This window comes from Oncorhynchus keta, chromosome 33, assembly GCF_023373465.1.
Source record: "Oncorhynchus keta strain PuntledgeMale-10-30-2019 chromosome 33, Oket_V2, whole genome shotgun sequence".
Classification (NCBI taxonomy): Eukaryota; Metazoa; Chordata; class Actinopteri; order Salmoniformes; family Salmonidae; genus Oncorhynchus; species Oncorhynchus keta.
This window is the reverse complement of record NC_068453.1, coordinates 18049601-18063332: the sequence shown is the minus strand read 5'-3', so window position 1 is coordinate 18063332 and position 13732 is coordinate 18049601. Positions and strand designations below refer to the sequence as shown.

General features: G+C 44.4%; 2 protein-coding genes across 7 annotated transcripts in view; both read right to left on the bottom strand.

Moving 5' to 3' along the window:
* The window catches only part of LOC118365973 (mitogen-activated protein kinase 11-like), a 29398-nt gene extending 25054 nt beyond the window's left edge, over positions 1 to 4344 (bottom strand). Inside the window, exon 1 of the mRNA XM_052492313.1 lies at positions 4085 to 4344. Coding sequence (XP_052348273.1) covers positions 4085 to 4197 — 113 coding nt within the window. The 5' untranslated portion in view covers positions 4198 to 4344. The remainder of the gene's footprint in view (positions 1 to 4084) is intronic.
* A 701-nt stretch (positions 4345 to 5045) lies between these two features.
* LOC127914625 (C-type mannose receptor 2-like) lies at positions 5046 to 13303 on the bottom strand. Of its 6 annotated transcripts, XM_052492308.1 has the most exons (10): positions 13268 to 13303; positions 12425 to 12463; positions 11694 to 12035; positions 11197 to 11368; positions 10955 to 11058; positions 7407 to 7754; positions 6856 to 7188; positions 6111 to 6656; positions 5574 to 5948; positions 5047 to 5184 (listed from the first exon to the last, which is right to left on the bottom strand). In XM_052492308.1, exons 2-10 carry the CDS (start codon positions 12456 to 12458, stop codon positions 5174 to 5176), a joined length of 2265 nt encoding a protein of 754 aa, XP_052348268.1. In that variant the 5' UTR covers positions 12459 to 12463; positions 13268 to 13303; the 3' UTR covers positions 5047 to 5173. The 6 variants fall into 6 exon arrangements, with proteins under 6 accessions (XP_052348270.1, XP_052348269.1, XP_052348268.1 ...); XM_052492310.1 differs by lacking the exon at positions 13268 to 13303 and having other exon boundaries at positions 5046 to 5184; positions 6345 to 6656; positions 12425 to 13215; XM_052492309.1 differs by lacking the exon at positions 13268 to 13303 and having other exon boundaries at positions 5046 to 5184; positions 6309 to 6656; positions 12425 to 12569.
* Between the last annotated feature and the right edge of the window lie 429 nt (positions 13304 to 13732).

Genomic DNA, 13732 nt, shown 5'->3' with positions numbered 1-13732 from the left:
ACTGGCTCTATGCCCACTCACTGGACTATACCCACACACTGGCTCTATGCCCACTCGCTGGACTATACCCACACACTGGCTCTATGCACACTCACTGGACTATACCCACACACTGGCTCTATGCCCACTCACTGGACTATACCCACACACTGGCTCTATGCCCACTCACTGGACTATACCCACACACTGGCCCTATGCCCACTCACTGGACTATACCCACACACTGGCTCTATGCTCACTCACTGGACTACACCCACACACTGGCTCTATGCCCACTCACTAGACTATACCCACACACTGGCTCTATGCTCACTCACTGGACTATACCCACACACTGGCTCTATGCTCACTCACTGGACTATACCCACACACTGGCTCTATGCCCACTCACTGGACTATACCCACACACTGGCTCTATGCTCACTCACTGGACTATACCCACACACTGGCTCTATGCCCACTCACTGGACTAAACCCACACACTGGCTCTATGCCCACTCACTGGACTATACCCACACACTGGCTCTATGCTCACTCACTGGACTATACCCACACACTGGCTCTATGCTCACTCACTGGACTATACCCACACACTGGCTCTATGCCCACTCACTGGACTATACCCACACACTGGCTCTATGCCCACTCACTGGACTATACCCACACACTGGCTCTATGCCCACTCACTGGACTATACCCACACACTGGCTCTATGCCCACTCACTGGACTATACCCACACACTGGCTCTATGCCCACTCACTGGACTATACCCACACACTGGCTCTATGCTCACTCACTGGACTATACCCACATACTGGCTCTATGCTCACTCACTGGACTATACCCACACACTGGCTCTATGCCCACTCACTGGACTATACCCACACACTGGCTCTATGCCCACTCACTGGACTATACCCACACACTGGCTCTATGCTCACTCACTGGACTATACCCACACACTGGCTCTATGCCCACTCACTGGACTAAACCCACACACTGGCTCTATGCCCACTCACTGGACTATACCCACACACTGGCTCTATGCTCACTCACTGGACTATACCCACACACTGGCTCTATGCTCACTCACTGGACTATACCCACACACTGGCTCTATGCCCACTCACTGGACTATACCCACACACTGGCTCTATGCCCACTCACTGGACTATACCCACACACTGGCTCTATGCCCACTCACTGGACTATACCCACACACTGGCTCTATGCTCACTCACTGGACTATACCCACATACTGGCTCTATGCTCACTCACTGGACTATACCCACACACTGGCTCTATGCCCACTCACTGGACTATACCCACACACTGGCTCTATGCTCACTCACTGGACTATACCCACACACTGGCTCTATGCTCACTCACTGGACTATACCCACATACTGGCTCTATGCTCACTCACTGGACTATACCCACACACTGGCTCTATGCCCACTCACTGGACTATACCCACACACTGGCTCTATGCTCACTCACTGGACTATACCCACATACTGGCTCTATGCTCACTCACTGGACTATACCCACACACTGGCTCTATGCCCACTCACTGGACTATACCCACACACTGGCTCTATGCTCACTCACTGGACTATACCCACACACTGGCTCTATGCTCACTCACTGGACTATACCCACACACTGGCTCTATGCCCACTCACTGGACTATACCCACACACTGGCTCTATGCCCACTCACTGGACTATACCCACATACTGGCTCTATGCTCACTCACTGGACTAAACCCACACACTCACACATACTACACTGACACTCCAACACACATACACACACATACACTCACAGATAGACACACTTTCACACTCGTCACATATGCTGCAGCTACTTTGTTTATCACCTATCCTGATTGCCTAGTCACCTTTACCCCTACCTACGTGTACATACTGTATTACCTCAACTACCTCGTACCCCTGCACATTGACTCGGTACCGGTGCTCCATGTATATATTTTTCTTACTTTTTAACTCTGCATTTTTGGGAGAGGGCTCGTAAGTAAGCATTTCACCGTAAAGTCTACATCTGTTGTATTAGTCACATGAGACAAATATTTCATTCTGATTTGATCTGATGATATGCCAAATATGGGCCTTTCTGATCAGATAATTGACAGGCAAACAATCTCAGGAAGCTTTTCAGGGAAATTGAGGAGCACCAAGGATGAATATAATGACTCCAATTTTTCTCTGTATCCTCAGAAGTAATGTCCCTGGCTCACCCCGTCCCAACCCCCTATAAAATACCTTCCCAATTCCCAAACCCCCACCCCTCTGCTAATCAATCAGCTCTGCCATGGACAAAACGGTGACAATGACTGGAGCACAGCCTGAACAATGCAGGGCTCAGAGAGAGAGAGAAAGAGAGAGGGAGATTGTGTGCAAGAATGTGAGTGTCCTTGCTGGCTAGACTGTTACTATGAGCAGTGGTGCCATTTTTTAGGTGTAGCAGATCACACGACTGCATTTCTCTGCATCTTGGTTGATGGTGTATTAAATGTGTTTGTGAATCCACATAAATAATGAGTTTTGTTTTTAACTGTAGAGAATTGTATTAGTCAAAAGAAGCAGACACAGGGATGGTCTTTGTTTGAATTGTTGCTATGCTATCATGTCTATCTACTCAGCTTCCAAGGTCTTTATCAAATCAAACAGACAACTGTGCCGATTTCACCATGATTTCTCAGTGGAGTAGTAAAACACTGCAGTTCTTCCCATCAATCAGCTAGGCTAAACTTCCATTCAATCTAATTGACCAATTAAGGCTTAGATATTTATTGGGCTAACATGTAGTTTCTGTGCCTCCCTTCTCTTCCATGTATGCTGCGTCACAGATGTCTGTTGTCTGTCTCCCTGGGCTGATCCTCAGAAGATCACATCCATGACACCTCGCCATGGCAACGGTGTCTCTTCTCCCGCAACAGACAAAGAGTGATCCAAAATTAAAACAAGGAAATATTGCCCAACCCACTTGTGAGAAAAAAGGAACTTGTTCATGTGGAAATGGACTATAAAAACCACCTCATTGGGCTAGACAGCGGTGTGTGTGTGTGAGAGAGAGAGAGAGAGAGAGAGAGAGAGAGAGAGAGAGAGAGAGAGTGTTTACTGTATGGGGAGGAGATCAGGTTGTGAAATTGAAGTCTGTTATTCGGTCAAAAGACTGGTAGTCATGAATACAATGTTGAGATGTATTCTAAGAGGCCCCTCTTCACTGTCTGAAGTGAACATATGCATATCAAAGACAAAAGTCCATAACAGCACACATGTCTGAAAAAAACAAAAACAATTCAAGATATTTGCAGTCAGAAACACTGAGGTTCCCCCTACACATGCCCATGGCTTTACAGATGTGTCATGCATCCTTCAGTTGTTCAGTGCAGATCCCCCCCGAAGTGCTGTCCCTGTTATTAGTAGCCCCCAAAACCTTATGGAACTAATGTATCCTATTGAGAACTGTCACGATTCAGAGGATCTCCCGTAGCGCATGGTTGCAGGTGCGATGCGCCGATAACTCCTAATTGTTTTCTCTTTCGGTATGGGAATCGTATGGGGCAGACCGAATCAGCTATATTGAGGTGTTTAAAGCCTCCGCACCGAGAGGCAACAACTGCAGACAGTCTGTCGTTGGAGTGATGACGCCCAGTATTTGGGAATGGTGTCAACGACAGATAAATCAATCAAAAGGAAAACGAAGCCTTTATGACAGCATCATATTGATACAAATAGAGTAGTCTAATGAATCCACATTGAACAAACATGAAAATAACATTGATGACTTTCTCGTGCATAACAACTAACTGCGCTACATTAACATTAATTATATTAAATCAGCCTAAACACTGCCTCAATAATAACAATAGACTGGTAATTGCATAATAATAATGAGAATAGGCTATGCATAGGCCTATTTTTTTTCCAATATTATCCAATAATGAATATTCATAATACAAATCATAAGGCTAAATGATGTTTTCCCCCTGCATTGTATTGTGTTTCTGGACTTCTTTGCAGCCTCGCCCCTTCCTCTTTCATATAGCCTACTCACCATACCGAACCGTAGGCCCCCGAGCCCACGGGAGTCAGGTTCTGGTACCGCTCGGGAACCTCCCATACAGTCTTGTTCAGCTCCTGCCGATAGTAGCCTGGTCTGGCCGACATTTTTACCGTAAATAAAACGAGCTCTCAGTACTGGACTGATTGCTCTGTCTGCACAATCCGCGGTAACTGTCTCCGACTGAGTGCATAGAGGGGAGCTGCTGGCTCTCTTTCTCTCTCTCTCTCTCTCTCTCTCTCTCTCTCTCTCTCTCTCTCTCTCTCTCTCTCTCTCTCTCTCTCTCTCGCTCAGTTCAATTCAAATGCTTTATTTTAAAACTAAATTAAAATTGCCAAAGCAAGTGAAGTAGACAATAAATAAAGTATCTTTCTCTCTCTCTCTCGATATTTCTGTGAAGGGGGAAGTGTAAGTAGAGAGAGAGAGCTGGTAATAGATTCTGAGCACGATGTCTCAGACATGGGGGGTGCTGAGTGGAAGGGGGGATGAGATATAGGGGAGTGATTCATCTCATTAATCTATTAGGATAGGCTACTGCAAATAATAGTGTTACCCATAGCCTATGTAAACCTTATCATTTATTTTTTATTTTTTGTGGGATTATGTCTCCAATGCATGTTTTTGCAAAGCTCAATGGTTCAGTTGAGTTTATGGCACCTTGTTGCATCAATATGGCCATCAGTGCAGCCGTGTCAATTTCACAGAAGTCAGTTATAGCATGAAATGCATACACAAAAAATACCAATATTGTCATTATAACTATGTAGCTGTCTCCAACAATAGGATACAGTGATCACACAAAAGCTAAATACTAAATTTTAATTTTAATAATATTTTCTTTACTTTTACCTACTCTACTTTTAAACAATCAAATTAGTACAGTTAATAACAGTCATAGCCATGGTTATGAGTAAACATACAGTATCATTAAGTAATATAATGTAATAGTAAAAATGATAAGTAAAAATAGTAATAATAATTCTAATAATAGTAATTGTGGTTTAATAATATAATGAATTGAAATGCAGGCCCTTTCCAGACCCTGAGTGTCTGCAGACTGTCCAGGCTGCCATGTAGAGCCCTCTAGTGGAGATCTGTTAAAACATCACATACAGGATTAGAGGACATTGATGTATCTTTAATGACTAGACTTTGCTATTTTGTTTTTGCTTATTCAAGACTATTAAACTACATTATACTATTGGCTACAGTAAAAGGCAGAAAAGAGCAATTCAGATAGTAGCCAACTGTAGAGAGGGGGTTTCTGGGATGTAGGTTGAGCCTTATTCAATAGGGAGGTATAATCAAAGCATTGCATAAAGTAATACATTCCATAGAGCTGACATGAGAGTCAAGACAGTAAATCTCTATTCCGCAGTAAACCATGACAGTTCTATGTAACATTGGTCTATCTGCAACATTCTGAGTGTTCCACCCCTCTGAACAAGCCCCAAAATAGGAGCTTAAAAGTTGAGCAACGCACCTTGACATATGAAGGGTAATTCCTGATGACAGGAAGCATCCAGCCACTTCAGTTCTCCGTTACCAACCCGGACCATCTTACCACAGTGGTAATTTATGGGGTTGAGGGGGAAGCAGCTGTGCCAGTCACTGTACTTCACCACCTTATCAACATCACTACCGGTCCACAGCCAGGGGGCGTTCCACTCAAAGATGGACCTCTCCAGACCAATCCACACTTCCCCACATTGCAGCTCCACGTTGGCCAGGAGCTGGGTCACGTCAGCATGCACAGTCTGGTTGGTGATTTGCACCAGGTTAGACTTGGAGCCACGACTTTTACAGGACTTCAGGGAATTGATCCAGCTCTTGGACTCGTTGAAGAAGTGCAGGTAATCTGCATGGACAAGACAAACACACGAGACTGCACACGTTAATGTAAGTTAATAAACACAAAACCACAAATCCACATATACTTTTGGTCTTATTTGCCATTAAAACGCTCACAATTGTCACTTGTGCACCCAATTTTCACTTGTGCACCATGTCTGACACTCACTAGGATGGAGTGGAGAAGTTGTACTACTGGGGGAGGATGTTGGCTGACTGTTTGGGGAGGTGAAACCTGATGAGGTCAGTTGTCCACTGGAAGTTGAGGTTGGTAGTGTGGTGGATTGTCTGTCAGTAGTGGTAGTTGGTGAGGTGGTGGACTGTCCATTAATAGTGATAGTTGGTGAGGTGGTGGACTGTTCCTTACTAGTGGTAGTTGGTGAGGTGGTGGACTGTCCATTAGTAGTGGTAGTTGATGATGTGGTGGACTGTCCATTAGTAGTGGTAGTTGATGATGTGGTGGACTGTCCATTAGTAGTGGTAGTTGGTGAGGTGGTGGACTGTCCATTAGTAGTGGTAGTTGATGATGTGGTGGACTGTCCATTAGTAGTGGTAGTTGATGATGTGGTGGACTGTCCATTAGTAGTGGTAGTTGGTGAGGTGGTAGGTGTTGTGGTAAACATTTCTGTAGACGGAGGTCCAGTTGAAGTAGGGCTAGTGGTTTCAGGTGTAACAGGAGTGTTTAAATCCCCGGTGTTGTTAAGTGGATGTTCATCTGTTAGAATGAAGTAGAATACATTTCAGCACATTTGAAGTTTCCTGTTTTTATAATTGACACAAAAACAAAGTAGGCCTAATCTTTATAAAATATTTCCTCACATTAAAACTAGGATTTTCTTTGTGTAGATTCCATACAACGTATTCATAGATGATGACCATTTAGTTTGATAACAATCCCACAAGGTTCAACTTACCTCCATAGCAAAGGAAAGCACTTTGACGAGAGCAATCTCTTGGTCTCCATTTTCTGTTCAGCTGTACACAGTTTCCATCTCCCCTGGTGTTTTCCCATTGCTGAAATGATTCTCCATTTGACCATTCCCATAGTGTGTTGCTGTTGTTGTGCTCAAGTCCAATCCAGGTTTCCCCTTCAGTCATCTCATCAAAGGCTTCCTGTTCTTTCTGGTTCAAGATACTTGCCAGATCTCTGTTTTTGCCCCTGCAGTCTTTCAGAGCATCCTGCTGCGTCTTTGCCCCAGGCATCAGCTCATACACCTTCTCTGTTGTTCCATTACCATGACGAACTTCTAGGAGGGAAGAAGAAACTGACACATCAGATTTCATGAGACAGTTAATGACTTCACACAATAAGAAATAATTTGGAAGTTACAGATAATCTAATTAAAAGTGTTTGAGATCTGATTAGATGAAGAATACAGGTTAGTTGTTGTCAATCAATCCCATTTGTTAAATGACAAGTTGGATTTTCCATTGATAAAAAGAGGATGAGTGAGTCAGTCCTTACCTCGTTGACACATATACTGTCTTTGAGTTGCACAAGAGACTGGTTGCCAGTGAGATGAAATAGACAAGACACAGTCATGACCCACGGCGTGGACACCAAAACCCTTTTCCCAGTTAAAGAACATGAAGTCCTCTCCATCAGACCACTTCCACTTTTCAGTTGAACCAGGCCTATGGAGACCAATCCACACATCACCGATGAAATTACCCAAAGAAGATTGAATTGCCTTCCAATCCTCTTCTGTGTGTATGATGGACAGGTTTGTGTAGTGTTGTCTGCAGTACTCTTGTGCTTCGGTCCAGTTTTTCTCCTCAAGGACAAGGCTGTACTTTTTGGCTGAGTAGGTGACTGTTTGAAATAGAAAAAATGCTAATCAGACTGCTTGTTGTATTGAGTGGCAAACATTACCATCTTTAATTACCACTTTCTATTGTAAAATATAGGCAACACATACTGTTTGATAGCAGAGTAATATAGAGATATGGATGTAATTGAGGAAAGCAACAGAGCATGTGTCGGGGGGGGGGCATGGAGAAATTAAAACATTTGCAAACTCATTCTAAAAATGTTTTATGAATGTGGATGTGTTTTGTAAAATCATAAATACATAGGCTACAGACTCAACTATATATACTTTATCGACTGAGTTTCGTCACAATGTCTACGCTATCCTGTTTATTAGTGTCACGATCATCGAAATGAGTGAGTTGAGTTCCACATATTTTAATAAAAGTGAAAAACAAAAAAACATACAACGAACGTGAAGTACATAGCGCACTGGAGGTCTGGTACATGGAGCCAGCACAGGACATATCGGGCTGGGGAGGCGCACTGGAGGTCTGGTGCGTGGAGCCAGCACAGGACGTATCGGGCTGGGGAGGCGCACTGGAGGTCTGGTGCGTGGAGCCAGCACAGGACGTATCGGGCTGGGGAGGCGCACTGGAGGTCTGGTGCGTGGAGCCAGCACAGGACGTATCGGGCTGGGGAGGCGCACTGGAGGTCTGGTGCGTGGAGCCAGCACAGGACGTATCGGGCTGGGGAGGCGCACTGGAGGTCTGGTGCGTGGAGCCAGCACAGGACGTATCGGGCTGGGGAGGCGCACTGGAGGTCTGGTGCGTGGAGCCAGCACAGGACGTATCGGTCTGCTGGGGAGCCAGCACAGCACTGGGGAGGTCACTGGAGGTCTGGTGCGTGGAGCCAGCACAGGACGTATCGGGCTGGGGAGGCGCACTGGATGTCTGGTGCGTGGAGCCAGCACAGGACGTATCGTGCTGGGGAGTGGAGTGGTGGAGCCAGCACAGGACGTATCGGGCTGGGGAGGCGCACTGGAGGTCTGGTGCGTGGAGCCAGCACAGGACGTATCGGGCGGGGAGGCGCACTGGAGCCAGCCACAGGACGTATCGGGCTGGGGAGGCGCACTGGAGGGCTCTGGAGGTCTGCGTGGAGCCAGCACAGGACGTATCGGGCTGGGGAGGCGCACTGGAGGTCTGGGAGCCAGCACAGGACTCGGGCTGGGGAGGCGCACTGGAGCCAGCCAGCAGGACGTATCGTGCTGGGGAGGCGCACTGGAGGTCTGGTGCGTGGAGCCAGCACAGGACGTATCGGGCTGGGGAGGCGCACTGGAGGTCTGGTGCGTGGAGCCTGCACAGGACGTATCGGGCTGGGGAGGCGCACTGGAGGTCTGGTGCGTACCGCCCAAATAGGTCCACAGACGACGCAATCTCAACCACACTGCACACTGCCCTAACCCACCTGGACAAGAGGAATACCTATGTGAGAATGCTGTTCATCGACTACAGCTCGGCATTCAACACCATAGTACCCTCCAAGCTCGTCATCAATCTCGAGACCCTGGGTCTCGACCCCGCCCTGTGCAACTGGGTACTGGACTTCCTGACGGGCCGCCCCCAGGTGGTGAGGGTAGGCAACAACATCTCCTCCCCGCTGATCCTCAACACGGGGGCCCCAAAAGGGTGCGTTCTGAGCCCTCTCCTGTACTCCCTGTTCACCCACGACTGCGTGGCCACGCACGCCTCCAACTCAATCATCAAGTTTGCGGACGACACAACAGTGGTAGGCTTGATTACCAACAACGACGAGACGGCCTACAGGGAGGAGGTGAGGGCCCTCGGAGTGTGGTGTCAGGAAAATAACCTAACACTCAACATCAACAAAACTAAGGAGATGATTGTGGACTTCAGGAAACAGCAGAGGGAACACCCCCCTATCCACATCGATGGAACAGTAGTGGAGAGGGTAGCAAGTTTTAAGTTCCTCGGCATACACATCACAGACAAACTGAATTGGTCCACTCACACTGACAGCGTCGTGAAGAAGGCGCAGCAGCGCCTCTTCAACCTCAGGAGGCTGAAGAAATTCGGCTTGTCACCAAAAGCACTCACAAACTTCTACAGATGCACAATCGAGAGCATCCTGGCGGGCTGTATCACCGCCTGGTATGGCAACTGCTCCGCCCTCAACCGTAAGGCTCTCCAGAGGGTAGTGAGGTCTGCACAACGCATCACCGGGGGCAAACTACCTGCCCTCCAGGACACCTACACCACCCGATGTTACAGGAAGGCCATAAAGATCATCAAGGACATCAACCACCCGAGCCACTGCCTGTTCACCCCGCTATCATCCAGAAGGCGAGGTCAGTAAAGGTGCATCAAAGCTGGGACCGAGAGACTGAAAAACAGCTTCTATCTCAAGGCCATCAGACTGTTAAACAGCCACCACTAACATTGAGTGGCTGCTGCCAACACACTGTCATTGACACTGACCCAACTCCAGCCACTTTAATAATGGGAATTGATGGGAAATGATGTAAATATATCACTAGCCACTTTAAACAATGCTACCTTATATAATGTTACTTACCCTACATTATTCATCTCATATGCATACGTATATACTGTACTCTATCATCGACTGCATCCTTATGTAATACATGTATCACTAGCCACTATAACTATGCCACTTTGTTTACTTTGTCTACATACTCATCTCATATGTATATACTGTACTCGATACCATCTACTGTATGCTGCCCTGTACCATCACTCATTCATATATCCTTATGTACATATTCTTTATCCCCTTACACTGTGTATGAGACAGTAGTTTTGGAATTGTTAGTTAGATTACTTGTTGGTTATCACTGCATTGTCGGAACTAGAAGCACAAGCATTTCGCTATACTCGCATTAACATCTGCTAACCATGTGTATGTGACAAATAAAATTTGATGTACAAGTACAACTCGCACTTAGACACTAACTGAAACAATATCTCACAAAGCAGGTGGGAACAATGAACAATTTAAGTATGATCCCCAATTAGAGACAACGATAAACAGCTGCCCCTAATTGGGATCCACACTAATACACCAACATAGAAAATACAGACTAGAACACCCCCTAGTCACGCCCTGACCTAAAACACCATAGAGAAACCCAGAGGGTCAGGGCGTGACAATTAGGGCCTATTAACAAAATCTGCCTCTGTTCATTCGATATACTATATGAATCGAAATACGTGTGTACTCACTGATACCACTGCAGTTTTTCAGGGAGTAGCCTGATGTTGCATGTTCAAGGTATTGTATTGTGACAGGCATATCATCAGTTGAGGCCATCAGAAAACATAAGTGTCTGTGGGATAAATATCACACAGAATCTGGTAGTAGTTATCAGAAATTAACAACATGAATGGTGTTGATCTAAAAATTCTCTAGCTGCCTCGAGCACATATTGAAGAAAAAAAAGAAGCTTTTTGAGCATGTAGGCTACCTGTTATTTTGGTTATTTATTCCTGCTTCTTTCCCAACAAATGTGAAGTACTGGCAATTGTAATGTTCGGTGCATTTCTGCCTGCACTGACTTGCATTAGTTACGAATGGCGGCGATTGAAACATATTATTTATCCCAAAAGCCACTCCTTTCATTAGGTTCCTCTCACAACCTGTGTAACAGAGACATTTTACATTTGACACAGCTTGATTTTTTTGTTGTTAAAACAACTCAAGTCAACTAGGCAACCAAAAATATGTGATCAGCACTACAGTAGTCTCTAGAAGGACAGAACGCAGAATAAACAACATTGGACTAGAGAGACAAAAGGTATCAAGTGGTATATTCAGGTGTTCTACCTGGACAATGGATGCCAATGTCCAATCAACAATGCAGCATGTTGCAGTGTAGTTTACAGTATTTAATGTAAATAAGCCTAAATTTTGCTCACAATTAGAACATGCACCAAGCAATGACAATGAATCATGAACACTTGCCTTTTACTACCTTTAGATTGTAATATTCTGTATAGTCTCGGGAAAATACACTTGTGATATATACACAACAGCAGTAACTCCCCCTGTCCTTCAACTGAAGGTTGGAAATGGTGAGGTTTTCCCTGCTGAGGCTGTATTTTTTGGGGTCATTAGGTGAGATGTCATCTTTCTTGATCACTCTGGTTTTAGAACATCCACATTCACCCCAGAATTTGTAATAACAGTTTCTGCCCCAGCGTGTGTCATACCCGTGATCCTTCACAGAGTATCCGCAGAGAAGGGTCACAGAGCTTCCCTCCAGTACTGACACCTCAGCCATCAACACTGGTGAGGCCCTGACTGCTGTGGGGTCAAAGGTCACATCAGGAAAATGTTGTTACTTGGATATTAAGGCTCTGTTTTCATTTAGATTGTGTCACTGACACAGAGTTGTCCACATACAGTACAAGGAGACTGCTATGTTTGATCAAAGTCCCTGATTCTGTTTTTAGACACTGGAAGATACTGTAGCTTTTGGATTGAAATTATATTGCATTTATGTGTTGACATTATACTGTGACATGAAGATTAAAAAAATGCCTTATATGTTTCATTGCCATACTCATGTGACTCATGTGTGACTCATGGATGTTAACAGTAGTGACAAACTACTATTTTGTCAAAAGTCATAACAATGGAGGGGCTACTTGATAACACCTAGAGAGGAATAGTCATCCCATCTGATCTCTTACCCAGCAGCAGGAGTAGAAGTATTTCCTGTATCATTGCCACTGTGAACAACATATCAAATTGTTTAAAACACAAGCCATCAGTGCTCCCAACCATTCTAGTTAAGATATTTTTATAGCATTATTTAGAAAGAAACATACTTTTTTTTAAAAACACAACAATTTGCCAATTCCCACATGTTTCAGAGATTTCATGTAGAAGAAAATGTCTAAGAAAGTATTGTCTGTGTCTTGGAGATTAATTTCAAGTCTGAACTAATGTGCACAATTTCCTTCCGAGAGTAACTTCCCTGGTAAACAAAACAACGACAAGGAAGTTATGATTATTTGACTACCAAAGTAGCATTGCAGTTACTCTATGGAACAGCTATATGGCATACACTTTGATTAACCAAACATGCAATTTAAAAATGTAACATAAATATGAAATCAACCTAGTTATTCTATAGTAAATGATCTGATGGAGATCAACACAAATGTCTCAGAGTATCCCAATCTATTGGTTTCCACATTGTCTATGATATGCTTAAGAAGTATCATATAAAAAACCCACACATTTTCATCTAATATTTGACCTCTATTAAGTCTCAACTTGATTAAAATACACAGCACCATCCTAATCATTTAAAAAAAGTTACAAAGGGTTGCTAATAATGTGTGAATAAGTACCTCATCAAAGAAAATAAGAGTGCAAAATCATTTCATGTTTTCAAAATACCATCTTGAACAGTAAGTTACAAAGGTGCTAAACATACTGAATTATTACCTCTTCAATGAAAAGCACAGTGTTTCAACATATCGGGACATTTTTTATTATAATGCAACTTGAAATGACGGCACACCTACCCAGTTAGCTGTCTTCTGTACCTCCCCAGATTTGGTGAGATGGATGGGGAGACAGGGGAAAGAGAGGAGTTTATAGAGGTGTATTTCTCTCCTCCCTCTCTGCTGACCAGGTGAACACACCCAGGTGATTCTAAAACTTCAGTTCCAACATCTCCCTCTACATTAAAAAACATTGACCATTAGGCCGAATGTATTACAGTGGACTTACTACAGTGTAGTTCAGAAATACAAGTACATCTAATTTGCTTGATTGAATGTACATGTCTGTTTGCATATTAAGTTCACATTTGTAACAATAATTTGCAGTACATTTGATTTGGTACCCAGTTCATTGTATTTGCTCTGGACATGGACTTCACTAAAGAGAGTAGCTGTCAGTAGCTACAGTAAATTACCCACTGACCTATGATTCATGAGAAATTAAATATATCTGATTAAAAAACGAAGAAAACCACAAAAGATATC

What these genes read in the sequence shown, in the direction of transcription:
- LOC127914625 (XM_052492305.1), bottom strand. Translation starts at nt 12,476, where the DNA reads ATGTTGTTCACAGTGGCAATGATACAGGAAATACTTCTACTCCTGCTG. An exon ending in CAATCTAAAGGTAGTAAAAG is followed by an intron (nt 11,369 to 11,693) that starts GCAAGTGTTCAT and finishes TCTGTTACACAG; the next exon opens with GTTGTGAGAGGAACCTAATG. An exon ending in TGCTTTCCTTTGCTATGGAG is followed by an intron (nt 6,657 to 6,855) that starts GTAAGTTGAACC and finishes TCATTCTAACAG; the next exon opens with ATGAACATCCACTTAACAAC.